We start from the raw sequence: 15,672 nt of genomic DNA on the forward strand, positions 1-15,672 counted from the left end.
AAAGCCTCTGGCTGCAGCTGAGAGCTGCCTCATTTCCAGTCAGCCTTCCCTGGAAAGTGGAGCCCGGAGAATGAGGAGTTTTGCAACCCGCAGGAAACTTTGCTGCCCGCCTGCTCTGAATCCGGAGTGTGCAGGGAAATAGAAAAACCCCTAATTACGGTGTGGCATTGTGGTTTTTACAGCAAACACGGCTCTGATGCTCCTGCCAAAAACGTAACCTTTGGCTGGCTGGGAGAAATTTGTTGCTGGGGGAAGGTGTAGGCATGAAGCCCAGACACGCCAAGGAAATGGTTTATTGTTCCAAGCCCCCAGCTCGGTGCTGAGCCCTCAGGCAGAGTGGTGTGGCATTGTCACCAGCCCATCCCAGGTGGGGTGACACCCCTGTGAGACAGCCAGGACATCCAGGTGCCCGTTCAGGGCCAGGGACCACTGGAAGAGGCTCTGATCCAGCTGAGCCTGACCAGCAGTGAGGTTGTGGTCAGCAGGGAGGTGGTGGGACCATGGGAGGTCGGTCCACTTGTCCCAGATATTTGGTTTTGTTCCTCCCCTGAGCCGTGGCAGCGTTGTCTCCAGGATTTTCCACCCATATGGCCACACTTGTTAGTGGCAATCAAGGTGGCAAGGCAAGGACTCACACACCAAAGGCAGGGAGGCACAGTGGGGCTCAGTGCCTGGTTTTCCCTGTGCCATGGGCTGCTCCCTGGTGCTGCCAGCAATGGTAAAATGGGAAAAGGGGAGGGATCCCACAGAGACATGCTTTACTTGGGAACAAGGGTGTGATTAAATCTCTGATTTATCTCTGTCACCTGCAAGTGCGTCTGAAGCCACGGCTCATTTCACTTGGAGCCCTGCGTGCTTTTTGTGTCTCTTGGCAGTGTTGAGCCATTGTTGGTCACTGACCTTGACAGATCCAGCCTTGATTGCCCAGCAAATGCCTCCACAGTGCTTACCACGATGTCCCATGTCCCGCAGGCCACCACCACGGTGTACGTCACCATCCTGGATGAGAACGACAACGTTCCCGCCTTCCGGCAGCAGCTCTACGAGGTGACCCTGGACGAGGGCCCCTCCAGCCTCAACGCCAGCCTGGTCACCGTGCAGGCCCTGGACCAGGACGAGGGACCCAACGGCACGGTGGCCTACGCCATCACCGAGGGCAACATCTTGGGTACCTTCCACATCGACAACGCCACGGTCAGTGCGGCCGCCGGCCCCGCTGCTCGCGTGTCCCCGTGCCCGTCCCTTCACTGCCCTGTCCTTGCAGGGGGAGATCCGCACGGTCAAGGAGCTGGACTACGAGATCAGCCACGGGCGCTACACCCTGGTGGTCACCGCCACCGACCAGTGCCCCATCGTCTCGCGCCGGCTGACGTCCACAGCCACGGTGAGGAGCTGGCGGGGGGCTTGCGACACCCTGGCCTCTCTGGGGCCAGGGAGTTCCCACTTGGAGAGCAGTTTCACATCTCCTTCCCAGTGGTCACTGGTTGCTTCAGCCAGATGTGGCTGGTTTGCCCAGTTGCTGTTGCCTTGCTCTCCCTCAAGGGTGTTTCAAAACTGGGTCCTGCACAAGAGGTGTTTCTGGGTTAATTAGCCCAGTTATTTGGTCCTGCAAAGACACAAAGAAACTCCTGGAGCTCCTCCTCCTATGTTTTCTTGAAATGTCCTCTTGGTCCTTGAAGGGACAGCAGGAAGTGAAGCATTGCTATAACATTAATTTCAGCGTCATCTTTATCTCTTCTTGCTATTTATGTGCTTTGAAAATTCCCTTTTCCCTTGTAAGGAGGTTATTTAAAGCCTCTAGTCATTTTTATGTTGCTTTTCTCTGTAGCTCTATTTTCCCTGGGCCATGGTGACCTGAACTTAGTGCACTGCTCAAAGACTGGAGAGGGCAGGCAAGCAGCTCCAAAGCAAATATTTTGCAGGAATAGAGTGCACCGATTGTTTTTGTCGCCAAAACCAAAATTTGACAAATTCTACAGCACGCCCAGATTTATTTGGTGGTTGGCAGGTGGCAGGGATGGGTTAAACCTCCTGCCTTGATTGCCATGGACCATTGTACCTCACCCTGATATTGAGCCACAGGTTTTGTAATCCCCCAAAAGGAGATAAATTCTTGTGTGTGAAGGGGAAATAAAAGGAAAACTAAAGGGGAGGTACCGATGTGGGAAATTTCTATGGATAAAATCTGTCCACACAAACCTGGCAGTGAGAGTCTGTGCTTGGATGAAGGGAAAGCCTTCAGATTTGGGCATCTGATGGTGCTGGGGATGGCTTCCTGGCCCAGGACAGAGCCAGGGTTTAACTGCAGGCAGCGAAGGCACAACTGCCATGCACTGCAGGCGAGGGCAGATCTTCCCCTGCGCTTGGCTCAAGCAGAGACACGAACTTGGAAACCCCTTCAGCAACAAGCACCAAAGCCAGGAAGGATGGAAACACCCTCCCTCCACTGCTCCAGGAGTTTGTGCCAGCAGTGTACGAAAACACAGCTTTTAGGGGGAGGTTTAGGGATTATTTGAGATCCCCAGTGATGGGACCCTGATAAGGCATTCCAGTGTTTGTTTTCTCCACTGCTAGGAAACGGGGAAGAATCTTGGATGTACTCTCTGTAAAGATTAGATTTAATCAGCAGCAAATGCCCATCTGGTGGGTTTCACCGTTCTTCAACCAGGAGCTCAGAAAACTCCTCATTTCCAGTGCCTTTCTCCTAACCACCTATACCACCAGTGGTGCTGGTGGCTTTGTTGGGACAAGGATGCAACCTCTCCGTTTTTTAAAGTTTGCCCAGCATTAGGAATTAAGTATTTGTTGGAGGCAGAGGAGTGAGCCAGTGTGCAGCTGGCTGCAGAGATCGCGTGTCTCCAGACTCATCTCTGTGGTTTTGTCCTGCTTGGACGTGGATGTGGGGGACATTGGGCTTTTGGGTTGAGTTCCCACCGTGGTGTGTGACCCAGAGGTTTGGCAGTGTGCAGCTGGAGTCCTGCAGTGTGCATGTAGAGTGGGCATGATCAGGAATAGCTGAGTTTGACTCTCTGAGCGGTGAGCTGGATGTCTGGTGAGCCCAGAAAACCAGAAATACAGGAGGAGTTGTGCCTTCCACAGCTTCCCATGCTCATGGCCAGCAGGGTGCTCTTCCCTTCCCCTCCACCCTCTCCTCTCACAACCCTCCTGCCTCTGCCCGTGGCCGCAGGTGCTGGTGAACCTCAATGACATCAACGACAACTGTCCCACCTTCCCGCGGCCCTACGAGGGGCCCTTCGATGTCACCGAGGGCCAGCCCGGCCCTCGTGTCTGGACCTTCCTGGCCCACGACGGGGACTCGGGGCCCAGCGGACAAGTGGAATACAGCATCATCGCCGGGGACCCCCTGGGTGAGTGGGGACACACACATGGTCCCGCTGGCCGCCCCATGGAGGAGCCTGGCTCGCAGGAGCGCGGGGAGGAAGCGCTTCAGAAACGCCATCCTCCCTCCCAGCTCGGCCTGTCGACACCAGGAAATCCTGTTTGAGCAACAGGAAACTTAACCTGTTCGTGCCTGGGCAGGGGGTGCCTGGGGCTGGTGGAGGGAAGGGGGAAAACTGCTGAGCAATAAAGGCAAAAAGAAGTTAAAAAGGCCAAAAAAAAGTGCAAAAACTGAGCCTTGTCCCCAAGTCCCTGTGGGGTTTGCAGGGTGTTGATGGACTGAGTTGCTCTCCAGCATTCACAGCTCCACCAGCTCCATGCTGCAGATGGCAGAGGAGCTGGGGGCATTCCTAACCATGGGGTCATCCCTAACCATGGAGACATCTGGATGTGCCTCGGTGAAGGGAGTGGTGACTGGTCGAGAGAATCTGGAAGGCGGAGCCCAGTCCCATCTCCCAGCTGAGCCCAAAGCTTTTCCAGAACAGGCAGGACGAGGCCCTTTGGCTCATGGGGGGTCAGTGCTGTGTAACCCACCCTGCTCTGGCCATCCCAGGGCACAGAGGGGCTGTTGGCATCTTCAGAAAGGCCCAGAAAATGGGGACAGGCACCTCTTGTTTGGCCATTCACCCCATCCCCTGCTCCTGGTGCTACCTGGGGGTGCACCCATCAGAGTCCCCAGCTGTCAATCCTCCTGTACCTGCAGTAACGGGGCATGGGCTTGTCCCCAAACCTGCCACGGTGCCCCAGCTCCCAAACAAGCTCTTCCCATGGGGAGCCAAAGCCCGGTGAGAGCCAGGGCCCCGCTGTCTCCGGCAGGGGAATTTGTCATCTCGCCGGTGGAAGGAGAGCTGCGGGTGCGGAAGGACGCCGAGCTGGACCGCGAGAACATCCCCTTCTACAACCTCACCATCGCCGCCCGCGACCGGGGCGTGCCTCCCCTCAGCTCCACCGTGAGTCCCCAGGCTGGCACGGGGGGCTCTGAGCTGTCCCCATGCTCAGATCCTTCCCTTTTGGTCTCTGGCATCATTCTCCTCCCCTCCACCTCCTTCTCCTTGTCCTGAGGCCTTTCCATCCTGGGCCTCTTGCCCGGGGAGTGCAAGAAAAGGATGGGAGGCCTGGAAACACGTGCCACATGCCTGCCCTGCTTCTCTCCCTGGCAGATGGTGGTGGGTGTCCGCGTGCTGGACATCAACGACAACGACCCCGTGCTGCTGAACCTGCCCATGAACCTCACGCTGAGCGAGAGCGCCGCCGTCTCCAGCTTCGTCACCCGCGTGCTCGCCCACGACGCCGACCAGGGCCCCAACGCGCTGCTGACCTTCGACATAACAGCAGGGAACACGGACAATGCCTTCTACATCAACAGCACCGTACGGCCCGGGAGTGGGGTGGGATGCTGGGATAATGGGGGTGGGATGCTGGGATGAGGGGCGTGGGAACCCAGCTGTGCAGTCTGGCATCCTTGTCCTGGCAGGAAATGCCCTAGGGGAAGCATTCCTTGCATCCCACTGGTGTTTTCTCCCTTATTTTCCCCATTAGAGTAGCATTGTGGTGTTTTCTCCCTTGTTCTCCCCGGCAGAGTGGCATTGTAGTGTTTTCTCCCTCATTTTTCCCAGCAGAGTGGCATTGTGACGTTTTCTCCCTTGTCTCCCCAGTAGAGTGGCATTGTGGTGTTTTCTCCTTCATTTTCCCTGGTAGAGTGGCATTGTAGCGTTTTCTCCCTTCTTTTCTCCACTAGAGTGGCATTGTGGTGTTTTCTCCCTTGTTAGAATGGCATTTTGGTGTTTTCTCCCTTGTTTTTCCCGGCAGAGTGGCATTGTGGTGTTTTCCCCACTAAAGTGACATTGTGGTGTTTTCTCCCTCGTTTTCCCCTGCAGAGTGGCATTGTGGTGTTTTATCCCTTGTTTTCCCTGCAGAGTGGCGTTGTGTACGTGAACCGCCCGCTGGACAGGGAGCGGGTGGCCGAGTACAGGCTGACGGTGACGGTGAAGGACAACCCCGAGAACATCCGCAATGCCAGGCGGGTAATTACGGACACTGCCGGGGCCTCCAGCGGGGCAGGGGAGGAAAATGGCCAAAACCAAGCGCTGCCTTTACCCACGGTGTTTCTGATAGCAGCCCCATCCCCAGAAAGCGTCTGGGGATCACAAGGAGGGGGCTACAGCCCCATTCCCAGCAGGGAACAGGAGCAGTAGGATCTAGGGCGAGTCCAAAGTCATTTGTTGACTCCATGCAACAGCAGATGTCATGGAAGGGTGGGACAGTGTTGGGCTGGAGAGTTGGACAACCACAATGATAGTGGAGCATCCTTTGACTGCCCCAGAGGGGGAAGGTGGGCTCAAGGAAAGGACACTATGGTCATCGCCCTCTTGTCCCAATTTTCCTTTAGGATTTCGACCTGCTGGTCATTTCCATAGCGGATGAGAATGACAACCGCCCCCTCTTCACCCAGAGCTCCTACCAGGCTGAGGTGATGGAGAACTCGCCCCCTGGTAGGTCTCTCTTCACTCCCTAATGTGGCTCCTGGAGACTCCCTTAAGAGCTGGATGAGGGGAGATGTCTCCCTGCCGTGGTGGAGGAGAAAGGATGTTGGGTAGGGCAGCTCACTGGGACAGGGATGCTGAGTTTGAGGAGCTTGTGACTTGATGAGCCTTGAGGAGACCACAGCTTTGGTTCATGCTGCTTGTGGAAACCATTCCTAGCACAGGTCAAAAATGGGCACATTTGGGATTTTCTCAACTGCAGCAGGTGCCTGTGGGATGAGCAGAGCCCTGGGGGCAGCCTTGAGGGCATCCATTTGCCCAATGCTCTGAAGAGGATGGGCTGCCCATCACCCCATCACCTGGAACTGCCTTGCTCCAAGGGTTAGAGATTTTTAAAAGAGTCCAGCCTGTCCAGATGGACATTTCCCAGACAAAGAGCTAGAAACACAATTCTTACTATTTTGTGTTGCCTTCCTGCCATTTAAATTGCTCCCTGCTCCAAGACTTCAGGTATCCTGTCCCACCCTTGAGCAACGTCTCAAGCAAAGGGTTTGGGTGCCTCCAGGTGACACCCTGGGTGGCAGGGCGCTGCTGCCACCCCTCTGATGGATGTGTCTGTCTGTTTGCTTTTAGCTGGATGTCCCACCACCTCTCCTGGGCCTCGCGAGTCGGTCTGCAAGGCTGCAGCAGCCACCCCCCAGTGCCTCACACCCCTTGAGGCCTGGCTCTGTCACCTCCTCCATCCATTCATTGCTGTCCCTCATGTGTCACCGGGGTGGGAGGGGGACGGGGGGGCCCTCCAGGGGACTGCCACCCTCCCTTATGCTTTTGTCATTTCGCCCAGGGACTCCTGTCACAATGCTCAATGGACCCATCCTAGCTCTGGATGCTGACCAGGGCAGCAATGCCGTGGTGACCTACGAGCTCCTGAAGGCATCCCCGGACCTCTTTGTTATCAACAACAGGACAGGTGAGGTGGCCCCCAGCCGGTCTGTCCCCAGCCTAGGGCCACCAGGTCCCCATGTGGTCTGCCACCAGGCTTTTCCCCTTTTTCTCCAGGTGTGGTTTCGGTGAAGCCTGGTGGTGTGATCGACCGAGAGGCTTTGCTGGACCCTCACCTGGAATTCACACTGATGGCTCGTGATGTGGGGGGGCTGAACAGCACAGCCAGCCTGGCAGTGACCGTCCTGGATGACAATGACAACCGCCCTGTCTTCCATCCAGCATCCATCACAGTGCGGCTGTTGGAGAACAGCCCTCCAGGTCAGGACTGGATGTCAGGGTGGGAAACGGGGTGACCCGGGTGTCCCCTTGGGACTGTGAAAATCCTGCTCCCAATGACACCATTGGCCAGGATGCGGTCAAAATCTGGGAATTGAGTCTCCTATGTCTCTTGATGGTATTTGCCTTGGGACCAAGGGCTGGTTGCTGCTGCCCTCCAACCCTCTTTTAAGAGGGCTGTGTCCCACCTTTCCAGGCTTCTCCGTCCTCCAGGTGACAGCCACGGATGCTGACAGTGGCCTCAACCAACAGCTGGACTACCGCATTGAGGGTGGTGGCCAGGACAGGTTCCTGATCGATGCCAGCACGGGGGTGATCCGCGTGGCCAACATCACCATCGACCGCGAGGAGCGCGACGCCTACCGCCTGGTGGTGGTGGCCGTGGACCAGGGCACGCCGGCGCTGTCAGGCACGGCCACCGTCAGCATCCTCATCGACGACGTCAACGACTGCCGGCCCGAGTTCATCAACCCCATCCAGAGCGTCAGCATCCCCGAGTCTGCTCCCCCGGGCACCGTGGTGGCCGAGGTGACGGCCATCGACAGGGACCTGCACCCCCGCCTGGAGTACTACCTGCTGGGCATCGTGGCCCGCGATGACACGGACGCGCTGGTGCCCGACCAGCAGGGAGCCTTCACGGTGGATTTCAGGACAGGTAGGAGAGCGGGAAGGGAGGAGTGGGCAGTGTGGACCCCTCTCCTTGTTTCTGCTTCTACTTCTTCTTCTTCTCTGCCTGGAGGTAGGTGTCCGAGGTACAGGGCGGTGGTGCTCCTCTCCTGCCTCCCCACTGTCTCACCCTTCTCTTTTCTGTCTAACTGACTTAACTTTGCTTTCTTTTCCTGCTCTCAGTTTTGTCTCTGTGCCTGTGCTCATTCCTGTCTCCGTGCCACCATGGTCTCCTCCATCTCACCCATCTCCACTGGCAGAGTTGGCCTCCGTTGCGGGCCGGGAGCTGCTCAGCCTTCGCAGACTGAGCCCAAGCCCCCTTCCTGGGGGAGCAAGGGGCACTCCAGGGCAGGTGGTGGGCTCCTTTGGGGAAGGAGGGCCAGGAGCTCCTCACGTCTCTTTTGGAAGCACAAAGCTGATCCAGACAGAAAAATGACCTTGTTGGAAAAGACACAGGACAAGATTGTGAAAGATGCTGAGCTCAGGTGGATGGGGTTGTGCAGGGGAGCAGCAACAGCTGCTCCCAAACCACTTTTAGATACACAACCAGAACCACCTGAGTCCGTGTGGAACAGGCAGGTAGGAAGGACATGGAGAGCAGGGGGAGAACAGTTGTCTCTTCATGTAGCTCTCAAGTGTTTTCCTCATTCACCCTTTGGAGGGACAGGAGAACAAGCATGGTGCAGGATGCAGCGGTGGGCTGGTACTCACCCCCCTGCCCAGGCATGGGCACAGGCACAGCCTGTGACATCCATCTTTCTGGGGTTCCCAGGAGCTGTGAAGATCAAAACTCCCCTCAACCGTGAACTAGTGGCCACCTACGAGGTTACCATCTCTGTCCATGACAACGCCAGCGAAGTCATCGACCGCTCGGTCAGCGTGCCCAACGGTAAGGGTGGGCACGGGGACTGGCACAGCCTTCCCAGGCACCAGTGAAGCTTCTGGATAACCAGCAGCTCTCCCACCTTCCTCTCCATCCTGACCAGCAGCATTTCCAGTGGGACCAGTCCTGGACAAGCTCCCGTCAGGTTCAGGTTCTCCCCTGAGGACTCCTTTAGAGAATGTCCCAGAAATCCCAGGGCTGCAGTGGATGTGGGAAGGACTTTGTGCCCATAACCTTACCATGGGAGGAAAGGACTGTGTGCCCATAATCTTATCATGGGAGGAAAGGACTGTGTGCCCATAACCCTTCCATGGGAGACACTCATCTCTTCATTACCATTCCTATGGTATCTTGCCACCCCACTTTGGATAAATTCAGGCTCATGTGTGAGAAGAGACACAGAGCTCAGGATCAGGTGTCCCACTGCAGCATAGGAGCACCCATGGCGTGCTCAGGGAATAGTGGCTTTGGGGCATATTAAATTTTTTCTTAAAGTACCGGCACCTACTGGCTCTCCTAGACTTTCACATTTGTGCCTTTACAACCCTCCTTCATCCCAACCTTCCTTCCCTTCTCTTTCTCACTTTTCTTCTTCTTTTCTCTCCCCCTGTGGTCTCCGCCACGGCCACAGCCAAGCTGACAGTCAACGTCTTGGATGTCAATGACAACACGCCCCGTTTCCGTCCCTTTGGGGTCACCTACTTCACGGAGCGGATCCTGGAGGGAGCCACACAGGGCACCACACTCATCTCCATCTCAGCAGTGGACCCAGACAAAGGTGCCAATGGGCAGATCACCTACGAGTTGCTGAACCTCTCTCCGGAAGGTTACGCCTGTCTGGAAGACCCTTCGGCAGGTTGGTGGCCTGGGGACGTGGGACTCTGGGGCAGGTGGGTGACCTGGGTCAGGTTTCTCATTCCAGGGTCTGCCATCCTCTAGGGAAGGTTGTGGCCAACAGGACGGTGGACTATGAGGAGGTGCAGTGGCTGAACTTCACCGTCCGCGCCTCCGACAACGGCTCTCCCCGCAGATCCGCTGAGATCCCCGTGTACCTGCAGATCGTGGACATCAATGACAACAACCCTGTTTTCAGTCAACCCTCCTACCAGGTGAGCACCCCTGTCAAACTGTGGATGTTTTGGGCTGGTGAGGACAGGCACAGAGCTGGGGGTTCTCCAGGGACACCTCCTCTTCCCTCTGCCTATGCTTGAGCCCTTTAGAGAAAATGGCCAACGCTGGCACGCGCTTTGTGCTTTGTGCCAACACCTTGCTGGGAGTCTGGCTGTGCCCAGTTGTCTTGGTTTGGAAAGACAGGAGTCTGCTGAGGAAGGCAGGAGTCTCCCCTGAAATGGAGAATGTAGACCCTCCCCACCTCTCCCAATTGCTATGAATTTTAAATTAAGGGGCTCTCAGGCAAAAAATATGGGAGCAGGAAATAACAGTTCTTTAATAGGGAAAAAAATATTAAAGGATAAAATAAACAATGCAGTACACTAGGATAATGCTGACAGAGTCAGAACCCAACCTGACACCCTGTGGGTCAGGGTGTTGGTGGCAGTCCCATTGGAAATGTGACTGCAGCCCTCCTGCAGTATCAGGGGTGGTTCTGCTGGAGCAAGGGGGATCTGTAGAGAAGGATGTATTCTGCCTCTGAAGATCCAGTGGAAGAAGAGACAGCTGCTGTTCCTCTGGGGAATCCCATGGAGAAAGCCGTGCTGGTGTCTCAAAACCTCTGTATTATATCTGGGTAGCAATGCTTGGCTCCTCCCTCTGGATTATATCTGGGTAGCAATGCTTGGCTCCTCCCTCTGGATTATCTCTGGGTAGCAATGCTTGGCTCCTCCCTCTGGATTATATCTGGGTAGCAATGCTTGGCTCCTCCCTCTGGATTATATCTGGGTAGCAATGCTTGGCTCCTCCCCCTGGATTATCTCTGGGTAGCAATGCTTGGCTCCTCCCTCTGGATTATCTCTGGGTAGCAATGCTTGGCTCCTCCCTCTGGATTATATCTGGGTAGCAATGCTTGGCTCCTCCCTCTGGATTATATCTGGGTAGCAATGCTTGGCTCCTCCCCCTGGGCGGAGCATCTCCCAATGGGATGTTATAGTTCTTATCAGCCATGCAGTGACATTCAATAGCCTGTTATCAGCAATGTCCCCTCCCGAGGGAGGTGTGAATGTGGTCACTCAAAGAGAGAGATAAGGCAAACTGCCCACCTGACAAAGGTAATCTGCCATACAGATGGTAATGGAAAACATCTTGCATTGCAATCTGCAGCACCAGTGCTGGGTGCCAGCTGTGCCAGCTGTGCCCACGGTTACTGCCTGCAGAGACAGCCGGGGCTGAGCCAGTCCTGCCTGCTGCCTCTGTTGCAGAAAGCTGTGTTTGAGGACGTGCCCTTGGGTACGGTCATCCTGAGCGTCACGGCCACCGATGCGGATTCCGGGCAGTTCGCTCTCATCGAGTACAGCCTGAGCGATGGAGAGGGCAAGTTTGGGATAAATCCCAACACGGTAAGGAGCCAACTGAGGCTGGAACACAGCAGGGGAAGGGAGGGGAGGCTGAAATGGTCCCAGTTTGTGCCTTGCTCCCACACCTCACCTTGTGCCCCTTCTTGAGTACCAGCTCTGCCAGACGAGGTCCACCTGAAGGTCTCTGTGTGCTGCAGGGTGACATCTACATCCTGTCAGCCCTGGACCGGGAAAAGAAGGATCACTACACACTGACAGCTGTGGCCAGGGACAACCCTGGGGATGTCTCCAGCAACCGTCGGGAGAACTCTGTGCAGGTAGGGCTCTCCTTCTCCTCCCGTCACCCCTTGGGTGCTGGCCACCAGCAAGAAGTTGTTAAAGCCCCACCTTTCCTCCCAGGGGCTGGACTGGGGGGAATTAGGCAGAAGGAAGAGCGGGTGACGCCAGGAGCCGTGGGGTGGATGGTGCGGGGCACTTTGTGCTGCAGGCACAGCACGTCGGCAGGAGGGGCAGGGGAGGGTGACACTATTGTCTGCAGTGCTGTGGCATGAATGGCTGCCCCAGCCACGGCGGCCCCCATTGTTGGAGGCAGGAATTCAGCTGGTGGAGTTAAACAAATAGCAGGAAGGGCACCTCTCTGCAGCAGCAAAGCTGCAGGTCACAACAGGGCTACGGCCCCAGGGGCTGCCCAGCCTTCCCCAGCCTCACACCAGCTGGCTGTGCTTTGCCAAAGGTGCTGATCACGGTGCTGGACATCAACGACGTCAGGCCCCAGTTCAGCAAGAGCCAGTTCAGCACCAGCGTGTATGAGAATGAACCGGCGGGGACATCAGTGATCACCATGAGTGCCACCGACCTGGACGAGGGGGACAACGGCGTGGTGACCTACAGCATCGAGGGTCCTGGAGCAGGTGGGTGCTGGGGCAGGGGCCCTTCCCAGGGAGGAGGGTTATGAGGAGGAAGGAGTCATGGGCACTAAGCCCACACCCCATATCCTGTGGCTGCTTTGGACTCCTGGGAGCGATACTGAAAGTGGGAGCTTTCTCCATTTCTCTGCAGTTTCCAGTTCCTCATCTCATGGTGTGGGACGTTAGGGCTTTGCCTGCCTTTGTCCTACAGCCCAGCCTTGCCTTATGCTCTTGTCTTCCTCACCCCAGCAGAACTTTCTGTTAGACCCAGTGTGTCTTGGAGCAGACTCACTGCCTGCTTCAGGTGAAGGCTTTGAGGGGCAAAGAGGTGTGGGTGGATGGTGATAGTGCCTGAAATCCAGGATATCTGCACACTGAGAAATTGCAGAAATCAGCCAAAAGCTCCACTGTGCCAGCCTGGGCAGGAGTGAAGCACAGACAGGGCTGACCAGGGAGTAGGTCCCAGAGACAAGGATGTGGCAATGGGCTGGCGTGCTCTGAAAGCCCTGAGACCACCCACACCCCTGGCCAGCTGTGGGGGTGCATTCCAGCTGGTTATACCCATTTCTAGTCACAATTTATCTGGTGCAAAGCATCCTGAGCCAGAGGTGTGGGGCTTTTCTCTGTCCCCAGAGGCTTTCAAGATCAATAAAGACTCCGGGCTGGTCACATCCCGGCGGCGCCTGAAGTCCTATGAGAGGTTCAACCTGACTGTGGTGGCCACGGACAAGGGCCATCCCCCTCTCTGGGGCACCACCATGCTCCACATCGATGTCATCGACATCAACGACAACCGCCCCGTCTTCGTGCGCCCGCCCAACGGCACCATCCTGCACATCAAGGAGGTGAATCCCTGGGGAGAGACCAGGTCGGGGCATGTTGGGAGTGAGTTCAGGGGCACTCCTGCCCGTAACAGCAAAATCCAAACTCCATCTCCACTGGGGATGCAACCAGACCTTGATTTAGGATGTGGCAAGAGGATTTGGGTCACGGGGGTGGACGTTCCAAAACGTGTGAGCAGGGTGATGGGGCGGATTTGGGGAACAGAAACCCCACAGCACTTGGAATTAGTAAACGGCCGGTGCGTGCAGACCGTGTTTATAAACATGGGCTGGAAATGCTGACACTGGAGATGCTTCTGCTTTCTGGGAAGCCAGGCTTGACTCAGCCAGTCCCCAGTGCGTGTCTCAGCCCATCCCCAGCCACCAGCCCAGAGGGGATCATGGCTCTGTGTTGCCATCCCCCTGTTGGATTTCGGGTGGTGGGAGCTTGCTGACCTCCAAACCAAGGGATTTTGGACCAAGGGGGCCTAGAGGGGCAGGGGGAGCAGGGGGTTTGCATGCAGCGCCAAGGCTGAAGGGCTGTTGTGGTGTTGTGAGGTCCCCAGGATGAGGTGAGAGATAAGAATTTGACTCCATGTTCCCAGAAGGCTGATTTATTATTTTATGTTATTATATTATATTAAAACAATGCTATACTATAACTATACTAAAGAAAGAGAAAGGATACATCAGAAGGCTAAACAAGAATGATAGTGAAAGCTCGTGACTGACTCCTCAGAGTCCGACACAGCTGATGGCGATTGCTCATTAATTAAAAACAATTCACATGGAACCAATCAAAGATGCATCTGTTGGTAAACGATCTCCACATTCCCAAGCAATCAGATAGTTATTGTTTTCATTCTTTTCTGAGGCCCCTCAGCTTCCCAGGAGAAAATCCTGGGCAAAGAGGGTTTTCCAGAAAATGTCATGGTGACAAGCTGTGTGTGTGCAAGCAGGAGATCCCCCTGCGATCCAACGTCTACGAGGTCTATGCCACGGACAAAGACGAGGGTCTCAACGGAGTGGTGCTCTACAGCCTGCTGAAGACAGGGGCAGGGAACAAGGACTGGGAGTATTTCACCATCGACTCGGTCAGCGGGCTGATCCAGACAGCCATGCGGCTGGACAGGGAGCAGCAGGCAGTGTACAATGTGAGCCAGCCAGGCCCTGGGGCCGTGGGTCCCTGTGGGGCTGGTGGGATGCATGGGATGTGGTGGGGATGGCATCATGATGACACGGTTGTGGTGTCACACCTTAGCAGGAACTGGGTGGTTATCAAGTGTCTTAGGGAGGTTGCATCCTGGTGGGCCAGCACCCAATTCCCTGTTAAGTCTCCCCAAAATTCTCCAGCATCCAGCTGTCCTCTCTCTGTCCCTGCCTCAGTGATGTCTCCCAGCCTGGTTTTGCCCAGGACAGCCCTTTTGCCTCTCTCCCCAGCTGATCATCGTGGCCTCCGACCAGGGCCAGCCACCCTACGAGACCATGCAGCCCCTGCAGGTAGAGCTCGATGACATCGATGACAATGAACCCATCTTCCTCAGGCCACCTGTAAGGCACCAGCAGGAAGGGGGTGTGATGCAGGGGATGCAGGGGATGCAGGGGATGCAGGGGATGCAGGGGTGGGGATGCCAGTGATCACGTGTGATGGAGCGTGCACACCTGGGCGTCACCATGGTGGGGAGCACCGGTGGGATTTGTCTGCTTTGGTTTAAAGCAACCCCAACGTTTTATTTAAGTGCTGATGACGTTCCTTTCCCTGGGGTCTCTGGCAGAGGGACAGTCCCCAGTACCAGGCTCTCTCTGTCCCCGAGCACTCACCGCCAGGCACCGTGGTGGGGAATGTCACCGGTGCGGTGGATGCGGATGAGGGCTCCAACGCCATCGTCTACTACTTCATAGCAGGTGGGCATGGAGATGGCAGCTCTGTGTCCCACACACTCCCCTCACTCACCCAGGATTTCCATCCTCTCCTTGCTGCCCCTCTGCCCTGCTCGACGGGCGAGGTGGCATTTTGGAAGAGGACTGACTGGGGATGCCTTTCTGCACCCAGCTGGGAACGAGGAGAGCAACTTCCAGCTGAGCCGGGAGGGGAAGCTGAAGGTCCTGCGGGACCTGGACCGGGAGAAGGAGCCGTACCACTCCATCATCGTCAAGGCATCCAGCCAGAGGAACTGGGCTCCTCCCCGGGGCCAGCAGGCAGCCAGAGCCCAGTTCTGGGACCTCAGCGAGGACCTGACCCTGCAGGAGGTGCGGATCTTCCTGGACGACATCAATGACCAGGCCCCCCAGTTCACCAAGTCGGAGTACACGGCGGGTAAGAGGTGCCAGGGGCTGGGGGCTGCCTGGAGCCAGAGATAATCCAGGAAAATCCAGCAGGGTAAAGGGGAGAGCCAGCCTGGCCCCAGGTCCCTTTCCCATCTCTCCCTCAAAGGGGTTGCCACCGATGCCAAGGTGGGGTCGGAGCTGATCCGAGTGCTGGCAGTGGACGCCGACGTGGGCAACAACAGCCTGGTCCTGTACCACATCCTGGGCATCCGCTACATCAAGCAGCACTCCAATGACTCCGAGGAGGTGGCCAACATCTTCAGCATTGGTGGGTGCTCAGCCTGCTGCAGGAGCATGGGGCCTTGGGCAGAGACATCCCATGGCCAAAGGTGTCCCTGTGGCTGGGGTCATTGATCCCATGTGACAGTGTTCACAGGGGTATGAGGATGAGGGAAGAGATGTGGATGTGACTACATGTTTCTGAAGGCTTGA

At 56.3% G+C, this 15,672-nt stretch overlaps 1 protein-coding gene across 1 annotated transcript in view; it reads left to right on the forward strand.

The window, feature by feature from the left end:
- Window positions 1–15,672, forward strand: part of CDH23 (cadherin related 23) — a 211,693-nt gene that overhangs the window by 190,245 nt on the left and 5,776 nt on the right. Inside the window, exons 38-56 of the mRNA XM_054288414.1 lie at window positions 973–1,194; window positions 1,265–1,384; window positions 3,188–3,368; window positions 4,216–4,349; window positions 4,560–4,769; window positions 5,316–5,423; window positions 5,789–5,891; window positions 8,602–8,718; window positions 9,344–9,568; window positions 9,652–9,821; window positions 11,088–11,225; window positions 11,381–11,500; window positions 11,917–12,094; window positions 12,725–12,936; window positions 13,872–14,066; window positions 14,353–14,463; window positions 14,688–14,817; window positions 14,966–15,229; window positions 15,347–15,508. Of these exons, the coding sequence (XP_054144389.1) occupies window positions 973–1,194; window positions 1,265–1,384; window positions 3,188–3,368; window positions 4,216–4,349; window positions 4,560–4,769; window positions 5,316–5,423; window positions 5,789–5,891; window positions 8,602–8,718; window positions 9,344–9,568; window positions 9,652–9,821; window positions 11,088–11,225; window positions 11,381–11,500; window positions 11,917–12,094; window positions 12,725–12,936; window positions 13,872–14,066; window positions 14,353–14,463; window positions 14,688–14,817; window positions 14,966–15,229; window positions 15,347–15,508 (3,100 nt within the window). The remainder of the gene's footprint in view (window positions 1–972; window positions 1,195–1,264; window positions 1,385–3,187; window positions 3,369–4,215; window positions 4,350–4,559; window positions 4,770–5,315; window positions 5,424–5,788; window positions 5,892–8,601; window positions 8,719–9,343; window positions 9,569–9,651; window positions 9,822–11,087; window positions 11,226–11,380; window positions 11,501–11,916; window positions 12,095–12,724; window positions 12,937–13,871; window positions 14,067–14,352; window positions 14,464–14,687; window positions 14,818–14,965; window positions 15,230–15,346; window positions 15,509–15,672) is intronic.

The sequence above is a fragment of the Melozone crissalis genome, unplaced genomic scaffold, assembly GCF_028551555.1.
Source record: "Melozone crissalis strain CALT ecotype California unplaced genomic scaffold, PUWL_Pcris_2 ptg000062l_1, whole genome shotgun sequence".
Lineage (NCBI taxonomy): Eukaryota > Metazoa > Chordata > Aves > Passeriformes > Passerellidae > Melozone > Melozone crissalis.